General features: G+C 42.1%; 1 protein-coding gene across 1 annotated transcript in view; it reads right to left on the reverse strand.

Moving 5' to 3' along the window:
* Window positions 1-13,509, reverse strand: part of HCLS1 (hematopoietic cell-specific Lyn substrate 1) — a 37,171-nt gene that overhangs the window by 3,262 nt on the left and 20,400 nt on the right. Inside the window, exons 7-13 of the mRNA XM_004002961.6 lie at window positions 3,977-4,087; window positions 3,069-3,124; window positions 2,384-2,453; window positions 1,581-1,792; window positions 1,075-1,179; window positions 329-560; window positions 160-228 (exon numbers count right to left, since the gene is read on the reverse strand). Of these exons, the coding sequence (XP_004003010.1) occupies window positions 160-228; window positions 329-560; window positions 1,075-1,179; window positions 1,581-1,792; window positions 2,384-2,453; window positions 3,069-3,124; window positions 3,977-4,087 (855 nt within the window). The remainder of the gene's footprint in view (window positions 1-159; window positions 229-328; window positions 561-1,074; window positions 1,180-1,580; window positions 1,793-2,383; window positions 2,454-3,068; window positions 3,125-3,976; window positions 4,088-13,509) is intronic.

The raw sequence follows: 13,509 nt of genomic DNA on the forward strand, positions 1-13,509 counted from the left end.
AAATCCCTCCACCCCTGTGCCCCCTTTAAAGCTCAGGAAGGGAAAGAGGCCTGTCCTTGATGCCAAGTCTGGGGCCCTATTCTGACCCCCCAAATCCACCCTCCTCTCATGGATCAAGGGGCTCCAGGCACCAGACCCCTCAGAGCACTCCCAACCTACCTCCTTGGTAATCATACAGGGCTACAGCTGAGATCCCAGCTCCAGCCCTGGCTGGGTGGCCTGATGATCCTGCACAGGGAGAAATATGAACATGGTCTTACCAACATGGAGAAGGAACACAGACAGGTCCTCCCATGTAATGGGGGAATTCTTCTGCCCCACCACTCACCAGCCTGAGTGGAAGAAAAAGAGGGATCCTCAGGCTCAAGCACATCCTCATAGTCCGCCTCTGCTTCCTCATCCTGCTCATGTCTGTCTATCTCCGCAACATCCTCGTAGTCATTCTCAGGCTCGGGTTCGGGCTCAGGCTCAGGCTCAGGCATTGCTTCATACACTGGCTCTTCCTGCAGCTGGAAGACTTCTGGAGTCCTGGGGGGCAGAGCTGGGGCCTCCTCATTGTCCTGAGAAAAGATAGTATACTTGAAGAAAGGTGACTTCTGTTTTCCAAGAGATGACTCTCCAAAACCTCCCAGTGGAGGACTGCTAAGACCCTATCGTCCATATGCTTCCACTTCCATGTCCAGTCCTGGCTCCTTCTAACAGCCTCTCCTAGGGAACAGTCTCTCACCCCTCTTCCTTCTTCAACCTCTTCCCACATCCATCCACTCAAAACATCTACCAACAGACGATGTTAATAGAAGGGGAATGTAAAAGGTATGAGGAGAAGGAAATGGAACATAAGACAGATTCCTTGGAAGACCAAGGAAAAATCTAAAAGGGGAAAAGATGACAGCTAGGATGACTGTCCTAGTCTGCCCAGGACTGGGTGATTTCCCAGAATATAATACTTCCAGTGCTAAGGTCAGGATAGCCCCAGGCAAACCAGGGTGGTTGATCAGCCTGCAGGGCCATGTCCACCTACTAGGACATGAGGAGATGGGAAAGGTGCAGATCTTTGGGGGGCGGTCTGCTTACCTCTGGGGGATCCTGCCTTGAGGGCAGGGCAGGTACTGGTTGTTCCCTCTTGGTTCTCACAGGCTCAGGCTCTGATGGTGGACAACTCCCTGCTGGAGGCCAGGCCTGTGAAGGATGAAGCATCTCTCCAGTGAGCAAGAAACTTTATCTTCTCTCCTGTACTGGAACACCCCTTCCTGTCTCTGCCTGTTCACATCTGTCATTCCTCAAGATGGGCTCCAACCTGAAATGACGCTCCTTCCTCTTGTTCTTGCAGCAGTAACTGACTGCACTGCGTGTTGAACTATGTAAATCTTGGGGTTTTTTTCCACTGAGCATTCTCATATGTATATATGAAGCTCAATTACACAATTAGATTTAAATCTTCCAAAGACAAGGATAACACTTGGAGATTTTGCTAGCACAGGGGAGTTCTGGGTCTTCCCTTTTACTAAGGATACAGACCCCCTAGGCTCTTGTCCGGGCAAAGAATGCTGGATGTGGATCCCGGAGGGCTGAGTACTTACCTCTGAGGAGATTTTCTTAGGCAATGGGGCTGGTGCCGCCGGCTCTTCCCTAGTGGCCACTGGTTGCTGAGCCTCATGGCTCATCTTTACCAAGGCCTTTCTCTCCTGTTGCTGCCTGGCCATCTGTTGTGCCTTCTCCTCTTCCTCCCGCTTCCTCTTTTCCTCTGCCATGGACTCAAATTTTGCCTTCAGCCCACGGGCGCCACTAGAAGCTACAGACACAGTCAAGAAAAATTAGGGTTGTCTTGGGTCAGAGGTAGGAGGGTAGCACTGGAAAGAAGAAGAGTCAGTTAAACATCCAGAAGAAGAGAAAATCAAGAAGGGACTCATGGAAATGGAGGTAAAGAGGTATTAATGAAGGAACAAGGGGCTTAGAGGAGGATAAGGTCGCCCTGAAGCCTAGATTTTCACATAGACAGACCATGTGATCTCAGGCTCTTACTCCTTTAAGGCTTGGTCCGCTAACCTGCATCCTTCCTTGTGCACATTTCTTAAATCTATATACCCTCAGGCTACCATCTACCCACTGTCCCCCATCCAAAGTTCCTTTCCCTTTGTGTTCTTCCCAGATGGCTCCCCTCATCCCTGTGTTCGCTACGTACAGTTTCTTCCCCAGTGTCACTCAGATATCCACCTAACCTAATTTTTTTTAGGATAGAGAATCTGGGAATTTGAGGGTAGGGGTCAAGTCTACCTCAGCTAACCTAGGTAGTTAAATGCTTGGAGTAGGTAGTCTAGGAAGAAAAAAAGAATGAGAAGGCAGAGGAGATTGAGGAGCACAGAGAGAGGGAATTAAAACTCACCAGCCTCTATGGGTGTCGTCTTCTTGTAAGCTGTGGTTGGGGCCTCCATTTCATTGAAGCCAACAGCACTCTGCAGGCAGAAGAATAGTATGTGTAGTGGTGGGGAGAGGGAAGGGAGTGGTAATGACCCAGAAGGCAGTATCAGGGATTGGGGCCACTATAGGAGGTCTCCCTAAACTTCTGATGCTCAGTAGTAGTTAGACAGGGTATTCAAATATTGTTGTTTTGCATCAGAGAGATGGGTAAAAAAGTTCTAGGCTTGTAGGACTAGCTGTCCCTTTAAAAAAGCTCAGTGCTCCTGGAATTTCACATCTTTTAAGACCAGTTGCCTGGAACGCAGGAGTACATGAAGTACATGCAGTACATGGAGAGGCGCAGGGGAAGACCGAATGGAGTGGGGCTAGATTATTGACTGAGCTAATCAATACCAAGCAATCAGTGAAGTTTTAAATACTTTTCCCTGGAGTCTGTCTGCCTCCCTGTCTCTCTCCGCCTCCTCAGTCTTCTTGATAAAGCTCAGGCATCCGAAGACACACCCATTAGATGCTGAGGGCAGTCAATGGGAAGAGCAGGAGGACAGTGCGGGGCACCTGGCTTTGCTCATCCTTTTACCCACTTTGCCTCTCACTCCCCTCCATGGATGTCAGGGAACTCTTCCCAAGACACTGGTGCTCCGGTGCTTTACCTTATCCACTCGGTCCTTCTGGATGCCATACTGCCCGCCAAAGCCCTTGGCATAATCTGCAGGATGGAAATATCTGAGAGTCACAAGAGGAGTTAAATGCTAGAAATGTATGGGAAGAGGGGGGAGGAGCATTGGGAAGGAGGACCAGAAGACAGGAATGAGGAAAACAGAGAGATCGATGAGGAAGTGTGTAAGTCAGGGGATAGACAGAGGAATGTGTGGGAAAAGATGAAAAAGGATGGGGGAGAAAAACACCTGGGAGAGAATGGAGATATGAGACATGCGAAGAGAGGAACAAAAAAGAGAGAAGTGGCAGAAAAGGGGAAAATATAAAGGAAGACACAGGAAAAATTAAAGCGAGAAGTTGCTGTGTAGCATAGGCAGCCCAGGCACTCTGTGATACCCTGGAGGGCTGGGATGAGGGGAGGGGAGGGAGGGAACGTATGGATAATCATGGCTGATTTACATTGTTATATGGCAGAAACCAACACAATACTGTAAAAAAATATTTTAATTTAAATTTTAAAAAATAGAAAAAAAATTAAAGTGAGCCCCCCAGCCATCCTCTATGTGTCCCAGGGAAGAAGGCCTCTCTCTGTGAAGCAGAGGGGCCTCTCAGATTCACAGCCAAATCACACTCTTGCCATCACCCAGCCTGTCCATCTTCACCCATTCCTCAATGACCCCTTCTCTTTGGTCACCTTCCTGTGTCCTGCTCCTAAGCTTGCTGCTCTCCTCTCCATCCCGGTGGGTCTCCCCCCACCTACCCCCATACATGTAATGCAGACTCTTCACCCTACCACTTCCTGCATACCTCATATTCTGGGTCCTCTGTGTCAACTTTCAGGAAGTGCAGAAGGAGGGCTCCATGTACGCTATGGCCTCCCTCCTCTCCAGCCCCAACTCACCTCTCTGGGATTCATGTTTCTCTGTCTCTCCCTTGTAGTCATATCCGAGAGCTGCCTTGTCCCGTTTATCCTCCTCTATCCCATAACGACCACCAAAGCCACGAGAGTAATCTACGGTGGAAGGAGCAGTTGTGAGAGCCCACTCTCAGGCCATGGGAAAGTGCTTGGAAGAAGAGTCAGGAGGGCTGGGGGCAGGATGATGGGAAGACAGCGGGGCCTGAACCAAAGGGAAATGGAGTTCTAAGCCAGGCTTTGTAAGTTTTAATTCAACTATGTTTACTCTTTTCCTCACTTCCATTCCAATATAGAAGATTATTTCAATTTTTTTCCCGTCTTCAAAGAAGGAGAAAATACAGAGAGTGTAAGGAGAGACATCCAGAAAAAAAGACAGATGCACGTGAACTACATGCCTTTCCCTAATTCTATGCAAACACTTGGTAATTTGAGAAAGGTATAATGATCTTTAAAAAAAAAAAAAAACAACAACAGTAAATCTCAAAAGAAAACAAGAAAACAAATTCCTGGCTCCAGGAACAAACAGATGAATCAAAATAGTAGATATGATGGTAATTATGAGCTGACACTGAAAACCCAAGCTGTTTTCAGTCACAAATTTAGTGCCTGGGGTATTCCCAGGATAGGATGTAGGGTCTGAGGTTCTAGTTTCTATACAAGAACAGGTAGCTGGAGCAAGAAAGTAAGGCTCTGCCCACTTCTATAAAATAATTCTAGAAAAGATCTACTACTTGTCCAGGGAAATGGTAAGAGGAATTCTAGTTTTTTAGCATTTGGAGAAGATTTTACCTATGAGATTTGTAAGCTCCAAGCCTGCACCTGAATGTGTGAGATACAAATACCCAGTTTCGTACTACTTATATTATACAGAAATTCTAAGCTGAAAAATTAATTGAATACTGATATAGGAAAATATATACCACAGGAAGAGTAAGCATCAGAAAGATGACATGAATATGAGACAAAGTGGACTTCAAGACAAAATGCATGATAAGAGACTTAACACAATGATAAAAGGGTAATTTGTCCATCAGGATTAAATATGATGAATCAAAATTATCAGAATCAAAATTCATGAAACAAAGCAAAAAGAGAAAGAGACAAATCTATGACCATAGTAAAAATTTTTTAACACTTTTCTCATTATTAATAAAAAATTTAGACAAAAAGGATCTATTAGAGAAGTCCCAAACCACATTATCAACAAGACCTAATTGGCATCTATAGAATATTGCATACCCAAACTTCATGATATACAGTTTTTCTATGCGCATATACTATCCACCAAGATAGACCATATACTTGTTCACATAAAAAGTTTCAGTACATTTCAAAAGACTGGAATATGAGATATTATATCCTCTAATTATAATAGAATTAAACTAGAAGTTCATAACAATAAAATAAGAAAATTTTCCAAATATCTGGAAAATGAGCAATTACACTTTTAAATGATTCATGGAGCAAAGAAGAAATGAAAAGAAAATGAATATTTTGAACTGAATAAAAAATTAAAGTATATATAACATTGTGGAATGTAGCAAAAACAGGGTGTTTCCCAGGTGGTACTGGTGGCAAAGAACCTGCCTGCCAATGCAGGAGACGTAAGAGACATTCAATCCCTAGGTCGGGAAGATCCCCTGGAGAAGGGCAAGACAACCCACTCCAGTGTTCTTGCCTGGAGAATCCTGAAGGCAGAGGAGCCTGGCAGGGTATGGCCCATAGGACTGCATAGAGTCAGACACGACTGAAGTGACTTAGCACACACACATATATAGTTTTAAGTACCCATGAAGTAAGCAAAGGTTTAAAATCAATTTTCTACATTTCTACCTTAACAAGAAAGAACAAACTAAACCCACATTAAAATGAAAGAAAAAAAATACTGAAAAGCAGAATTCAATAAAATTTTAAAAACTAGTAAACAATGGAGAAAATGAGCAAAGTAAAGATACTTCTTTGAAATTGATAATAAATAATATTAAAGAACCTCTAGCAAAATAATTAAAAAGAAAAACTACAATTAATAATATCAGTAGTAAAAGTGAACAGGTCACTTATAGATCTTACAGAGGTTGAAAAAAAATAAGGGAATACTATGAATGAATTTATACCAATATATTTGAAAATATAGATAAAATGGAAAATGTCCTTGAAAAGCATATATTACCATAATAAGAAAAAAATCAGAAGACTGACTAGACCTATATCTATTTACAAAATCAAATTCATAATGGAAAACAATAATTGTAAAGAGAACATGGTCTTTACTATTAAGACCCTGGAACTCAGCCAGAAATAAAGGCAGAATTTCTCTGATGGGAAATATTCTCAATCCAGGGCACATAAAACAAATATCCCTTTCTCTCCACTGAAATAAATTTGCAAAATTTAATAAATTATAAACTATCAAAGAAATAAATAACCATGATGGAAAATAGATTAGTTGAACAGAAGAATTGGCATCCCCAAGAGCTGCAAATAGTATAACAATATGAAAGAAACTATAAAATGAGTATTTTAAAAATAACTAAAGCGCTTAAAGAAGGGGAAAATATAATGAAAGCAATACGAGATTAAGGAAAAGAAATCAGCAGATTTGCAATAGAATCAAAGGGAACTAGTACAAATGAAAAATAAATGAAATAAAGTTGAAAAATTAGTGGATGGCTTGAATAATAGTTAAATACAGCTGAAGGAAGAGTTAGAGAACTTAACATAGATCCAAGGGAATTACCCAGAATGCAACATAGCAAGATAAAGAGATGAAAGTAGAGAACAGAAATTAGAAGACATCAAGAACACAACTTGGGGTGTGGAGGGGGGCAGTCCAAAGATGGCAGAGGAATAGGGCAGGGAGACCACTTTCCCCCCCACAAATTCATCAAAAGATCATTTGAATGCTGAGCAACTTCCACAAAACAACTTTTGAATGCTGGTGGAGGTCACCAGGCACCCAGAAAGGCATTCTTTTCAAAAGGAGGTAAGACAAAATATAAAAGGCAAAAAGAGAGACAAAAGCATTAGGGATGGAGACCTGTCCTGGGCAGGGAGTAGTGAAGGAGGAGATGTTTCCACACAGTAGGGAACCCTCTCACAGGCAAATCTGTGGGGAGTTTTCGAATCTCAGAGGGCAACATAACTGGGAGGAAAAAAAAAAAAACAAACCCACAGCATAGGTGCCTAACCCTGCCAGCAGAGAAGTAGCCCAGACACTCACATCTGCCACCAGCGAGCGGGTGCTGGACAGGGAGGCACCAGTGGCATCATCGGTCCTTAGGGTAAGGTCTGGGCCTGAATACCCTGAGGGCAATCTGAAGGAGCTAAAGTGAGATAGCAACTCAAACTGTGGGATTGCCAGAGAGGGAAAAAAAAGAGAGAGAGGACTTTCCTGCAAAAGGTTCCAACTAGCAGCCTGGCCCACTCACTGAGCTAAGGATTGAGCAAATACCAAAGGAGAGATAGCTGGCTGCATACAGACCCCTCCCCACCCCCACCAGAGGCAGAGAGGCAGTTGTGTGACAACCAGAGCCAGAAGGCAAGGGGCTGCTCCAATCTCGGCCCCAAAGACCAGCATCATCCACCAAACTGTGAGCAGGCTTCCAGTTGCTAACCATGTCTTCCTGGATGATTGACATCTGCCAGGAGGGTCGCAGCCTGAGATCAGCTCCCCAGAGGAGACACAGGGCACACCTGAGACAGTGCTCTCACAGCACACCCAGGAAGCTGAGCACCCAGGACCAGGGATGTAATTAAGATGTACGGTCCCCCTTGGACACTGTGCTTGCCAAGCACCTGGTCACCTGAGCTGCTCGGACCGGGGAAGGGCACAAAACACATGCTCCACCGAGTCTGTGCCCTTGCGGCATACCCGAGAACCTGAACCCAAGCAACTTAGACCTGGGAAGTGCACAAAACCCAGGGCCTGCTTTGGACAGTGTCCTACAAAGCACCCTGCAGCCTGAGCAGTGTGGACCTGGAAAGCACACGCTGCTGTGAGCTGGGGCAAACCCAGGGTGGTCCCAGAGCCGGAAGCACTGTGAGCACTTCCCACACATGCCAGCAATATTTGTTTGCAGTGTTCCTCCCTCCCCACAACACAGCTGAACAAGTGAGCCTAAATAAGTGACCACCTTCGCCCCCTTGTCTTGGGGTGGAAATTAGACACTAAAGAGACTTGCAAACAGAGGAAGCCAACATAAACAAAGAAGAGGGAACTGCTCCAGAAGTGACAGGTACAACAGATTAAAACCCTGTTGTTAACACTGATTAAGCATTGGAGGGGGCCTATAGACCTTGAGAACAAGTACAAGCTGGAACAAGAAACTATATGAAACTGAACTGACCCCACACTGCTCACAACAGCTCCAGAGAAATTCTTAGATATATTTTTACTATTATCACTTTTTAATTTTTTTAAATTTAAGTTCTTTATTACTCCTTTACTTTTCATTTTTATAACCTACTGCTGCTTCTGCTAAGTCGCCTCACTCATGTCTGACTCTGTGCGACCCCATCGATGGCAGCCCACCAGGCTCCCCCCTCCCTGGGATTCTCCAGGCAAGAACACTGGAGTGGGTTGCCATTTCCTTCTCCAATGCATGAAAGTGAAAAGTGAAAGTGAAGTCGCTCAGTCGGGTCCGACTCTTAGCGACCCCACAGACTGCAGCCCACCAGGCTCCTCTGTCCATGGGATTTTCCAGGCAAGAATACTGGAGTGTGCCATTGCCTTCTCCTTATAACCTATTATTGCCTTGCAAAAAAAGACCCTACTTAAAAGCAAATTTCATATATATATATTTTATAATTTTTGTGATTGATTTTGTTCTGTATTTTTAATATTGTATTTTTGAGAGTCTAACCTTTACTCTAGATTTTTAATCTTTGCTTTTTGGTATTTGTTATCAATTTTGTACCTTTAAGAATCCAATCTTCAGTAGTATCCATTTTCACTTAGGGGTGTGATTACTGGCTTGATTGCTCTCTCCCCTTTTGACCCTCCCTTTTCTCTCCCAGGTCACCTCTATCTCCTCCCTCCCTCTTCTCTTCTCTGCTTAACTCTGTGAATCTCTCTGGGTGTTCCAGGCTGTGGAGAACACATAGGGCACTGATTACTGGCTAGATTGCCTCTCCCCTTTTGACTCCTCCCTCTTCTCTTTCTGGTCATGTCTATCTCCCTCCTCTCTCTTCTCTTCTCTATGTAACTCTGTGAATCTCTCTGGGTGTTCCAAACTGTGGGGAGCACATACAGAATTGATTACTGGCTAGATTGCTCTCTCCCATTTTGACTCTCCCTCTTCTCCTCCTGGTCACCTCTCTCTCTCCTCCTTCTTCTCTTCCCTATGCAACTCCGTGAAACTCTCTGGGTGTCCCTCGCTGTGGAGAATTGTTTCACCATTAACCTAGATGTTTTATCATTGGTGCTTATGGATGGAGAAGTCTTGAAGCTACTGTAAGAATAAGACTGAAAGCCAGAGGCAGGAGGCTTAAATCCAAAACTTGAGAACATCAGAGAACTCCTGATTCCAGGGAACATTAAAAGACAAGAGCTCATCCAAAAGCCTCCATACCTACACTGGAACCAAGCTCCACACAAGAGCCAACAAGTTCCAGAGCAAGACATATCATGCTACTTCTCCAGCAAAGCAGGACTGCAGCACTGACCATTAAAAGAAAAGCTGTCCAAAGCCATACCAAACCCATAGACACCCCAAAGTTCACTACTGGACACTTCATTGCACTCCAGAGAGAAGAAATCCAGCTCCACCCACCAGAACACAGATGCAAGCTCCCCTAACCAGGAAATCTTGACAAGCCACTAGTCCAACCCCACCCACAGGGAGCAACCTCCACAATAAAGAGGAACCACAAACTTCTAGCTTACAGAAAGGGCACCCCCAAACAGAGCAATCTAAACAAAATGAAAAGGCAGAGAAATATTCAGCAGGTAAAGGAACATGAAAAATGACCACCAAACAAACAAAAGAGGAGGAGATAGGGAGTTTATCTGAAAAAGAATTCAGACTAATGATAGTAAAGATGATCCAAAATCTTGAAAACAAAATGGGGTTACAGATAAATAGATTAGAGACAAGAATTGAGAAGATGCAAGAAATGTTTAACAAGGACCTAGAAGAAATAAAGAAGAGTCAATCAATAATGAATAATGCAATAACTGAGATCAAAAGTGCTCTGGAGGGAACCAACAGTAGAATAAGTGAGACAGAAGATAGAATAAGTGAGGTGGAAGATAGGATGGTGGAAATAAGTGAAGCAGAGAGGAAAAAAGAAAAAAGAATTAAAAGAAATGAGGACAATCTCAGAGACCTCTGGGACCATGTTAAACACCCCAACATTCAAATCATAGGAGTCCCAGAAGAAGACCAAAAAAAAAGCGTATGAAAAAATACTTGAGATAATAGTTGAAAACTTCCCTAAAATGGGGGAGGAAATATCCACCCAAGTCTAAGAAACCCAGAGAGTCCCAAGCAGGATAAACCCAAGGCAAAATAGCTCAAGACACATATTAATCAAACTAATGAAGATCAAACACGATGAGCAAACATTAAAAGCAGCAAGGGAAAAGCAACAAATAACACACAAGGGGATCCCCATAAAGATAACCGCTGATCTTTCAATAGAAACTCTTCAGGCCAGAAGGGAATGGCAGGACATCTTAAAGTGATGAAAGAGAAAAACATACAACCCAGATTACTATACCCAGCAAGGATCTCACTCAAATATGAAGGACAAATCAAAAGCTTTACAGGCAAGCAAAAGCTGAAAGAATTCAGCACCACCAACCAGCTCTTCAACAAATGCTAAAGGATCTTCTCTAGACAGGAAACACAGAAAAGGTTTATAAACTTGAACCCAAAACAACAAAGTAAATGGCAATGGGATCATACTTATCAATAATTACCTTAAATGTAAATGGGTTGAATGCCCCAACCAAAAGACAAAGACTGGCTGAACGGATACAAAAACAAGATCCCTATATATGCTGTCTACAAGAGACCCACCTCAAACCAAGGGACACAAATGAACTGAAAGTAAAGGTCTGGAAAAAGATATTTCATACAAATGGAGACCAAAAGAAAGCAGGAGTAGCAATACTCATATCAGATAAAATAGACTTTGAAATAAAGGCCATGAAAAGAGACAAAGAAGGACACTATAAAGGATCAATCCAAGAAGAAGATAAAGCAATTATAAATATATATGCCCCCAACATAGGAGCACCTCAGTACATAAGACAAATGCCAGCAAGTATGAAAGGGGAAATTAACAGTAACACAATAATCGTGGGAAACTTTAATATCCCACTCACACCTATGGATAGATCAACCAAAAAGGAAAATTAGCAAGGAAACACAAACTTTAAATAATACAATGGACCATTTAGACCTAATTGATATCTATAGGATATTTCACTCCAAAACAATGAATTTCACCTTTTTCTCCAGTGCACATGGAACATTCTCCAGGATAGATCACATCCTGGGTCATAAATCTAGCCTTAGCAAATTTTTAAAAATTGAAATAACTTATTGCTTGCAGATTTTTGGATCGCAGCCATTCTGACTGGTGTGAAGTGGTACCTCATTGTGGTTTTGATTTGCATTTCTCTAATAATGAGTGATGTTGAGCATCTTTTCATGTGTTTGTTAGCCATCCGTATGTCTTCTTTGGAGAAATGTCTATTTAGTTCTTTGGCCCATTTTTTGATTGGGTCGTTTATTTTCTGGAGTTGAGCTGCATAAGTTGCTTGTATATTTTTGAGATTAGTTGTTTGTCAGTTGCTTCATTTGCTATTATTTTCTCCCATTCAGAAGGCTGTCTTTTCACCTTGCTTATATTTTCCTTTGTTGTGCAGAAGCTTTTAATTTTAATTAGATCCCATTTGTTTATTTTTGCTTTTATTTCCAGAATTCTGGGAGGTGGATCATAGAGGATCCTGCTGTGATTTATGTCTGAGAGTGTTTTGCCTATGTTCTCCTCTAGGAGTTTTATAGTTTCTGATCTTACATTTAGATCTTTAATCCATTTTGAGTTTATTTTTGTGTGCGGTGTTAGAAAGTGATCTAGTTTCATTCTTTTACAAGTGGTTGACCAGTTTTCCCAGCACCACTTGTTAAAGAGATTGTCTTTACTCCATTGTATATTCTTGCCTCCTTTGTCAAAGATAAGGTGTCCATATGTGTGGATTTATCTCTGGGCTTTCTATTTTGTTCCATTGATCTATATGTCTGTCTTTGTGCCAGTACCATACTGTCTTGATGATTACAGCCACTATGGAGAACAGTGTGGAGATTCCTTAAAAATTGCAAATAGAACTACCTTATGACCCAGCAATCATCGCAGCACTGTTTATAATAGCCAGGACATGGAAACAACCTAGATGTCCATCAGCAGATGAATGGATAAGAAAGCTGTGGTACATATACACAATGGAGTATTACTCAGCCATTAAAAAGAATTCATTTGAATCAGTTCTGATGAGATGGAAGAAACTGGAGCCGATTATACAGAGTGAAGTAAGCCAGAAAAACACCAATACAGTATACTAACACATATATATGGAATTTAGGAAGATGGCAATGACGACCCTGTATGCAAGACAGGGAAAGAGACACAGATGTGTATAACGGACTTTTGGACTCAGAGGGAGAGGGAGAGGGTGGGATGATTTGGGAGAATGACATTCTAACATGTATACTATCATGTGAATTGAATCGCCAGTCTATGTCTGACGCAGGATGCAGCATGCTTGGGGCTGGTGCATGGGGATGACCCAGAAAGATGTTATGGGGAGGGAGGTGGGAGGGGGTTCATGTTTGGGAATGCATGTAAGAATTAAAGATTTTAAAATTTAAAAATAAAAAACTAAAAAAATATATATATATATATATACACAGAAAAAAAAAAAAGAAATAACTTTAAGCATCTTTTCTGATCACAATGCAGTAAGATTAGATGTCAACTACAGGAAAAAACTATTAAAAACACAAACATATGGAGGCTAAATAACACGCTTCTGAATAACCAATAAATCATGGAAGAAATAAAAAAAGAAAAGAAAATACGCATAGAAACAAATGAAGACATGACAACCCAAAACCTATGGGATTCAATAAAAGCAGTGCTAAGGGGAAGGTTCATAGCATTACAAGCTTACCTCAAGAAACAAGAGAAAAACCAAATAAATAACCTAACCTTACACCTAAAGCTACTAAAAAGAAGAAATGAAGAACCCAAGGGTTAGTAGAAGGAAAGAAATCTTAAAAATTAGGGCAGAAATAAATGAAAAAGAAACAAAGGAGACTATAGCAAAAATCAACAAAACTTAAAGCTGGTTCTTTGAGAAGATATATAAAATAGACAAACCAGACTCATCAAGAAAAAAAGGGAGAAGAATCAAATCAACAAAATCAGAAATGAAAATGGAGAAATCACAACAGACAACACAGAAGTACAAAGGATCATAAGAGACTACTATCAGCAACTATATGCCAATA

Source organism: Ovis aries, chromosome 1, assembly GCF_016772045.2.
Source record: "Ovis aries strain OAR_USU_Benz2616 breed Rambouillet chromosome 1, ARS-UI_Ramb_v3.0, whole genome shotgun sequence".
NCBI lineage: Eukaryota > Metazoa > Chordata > Mammalia > Artiodactyla > Bovidae > Ovis > Ovis aries.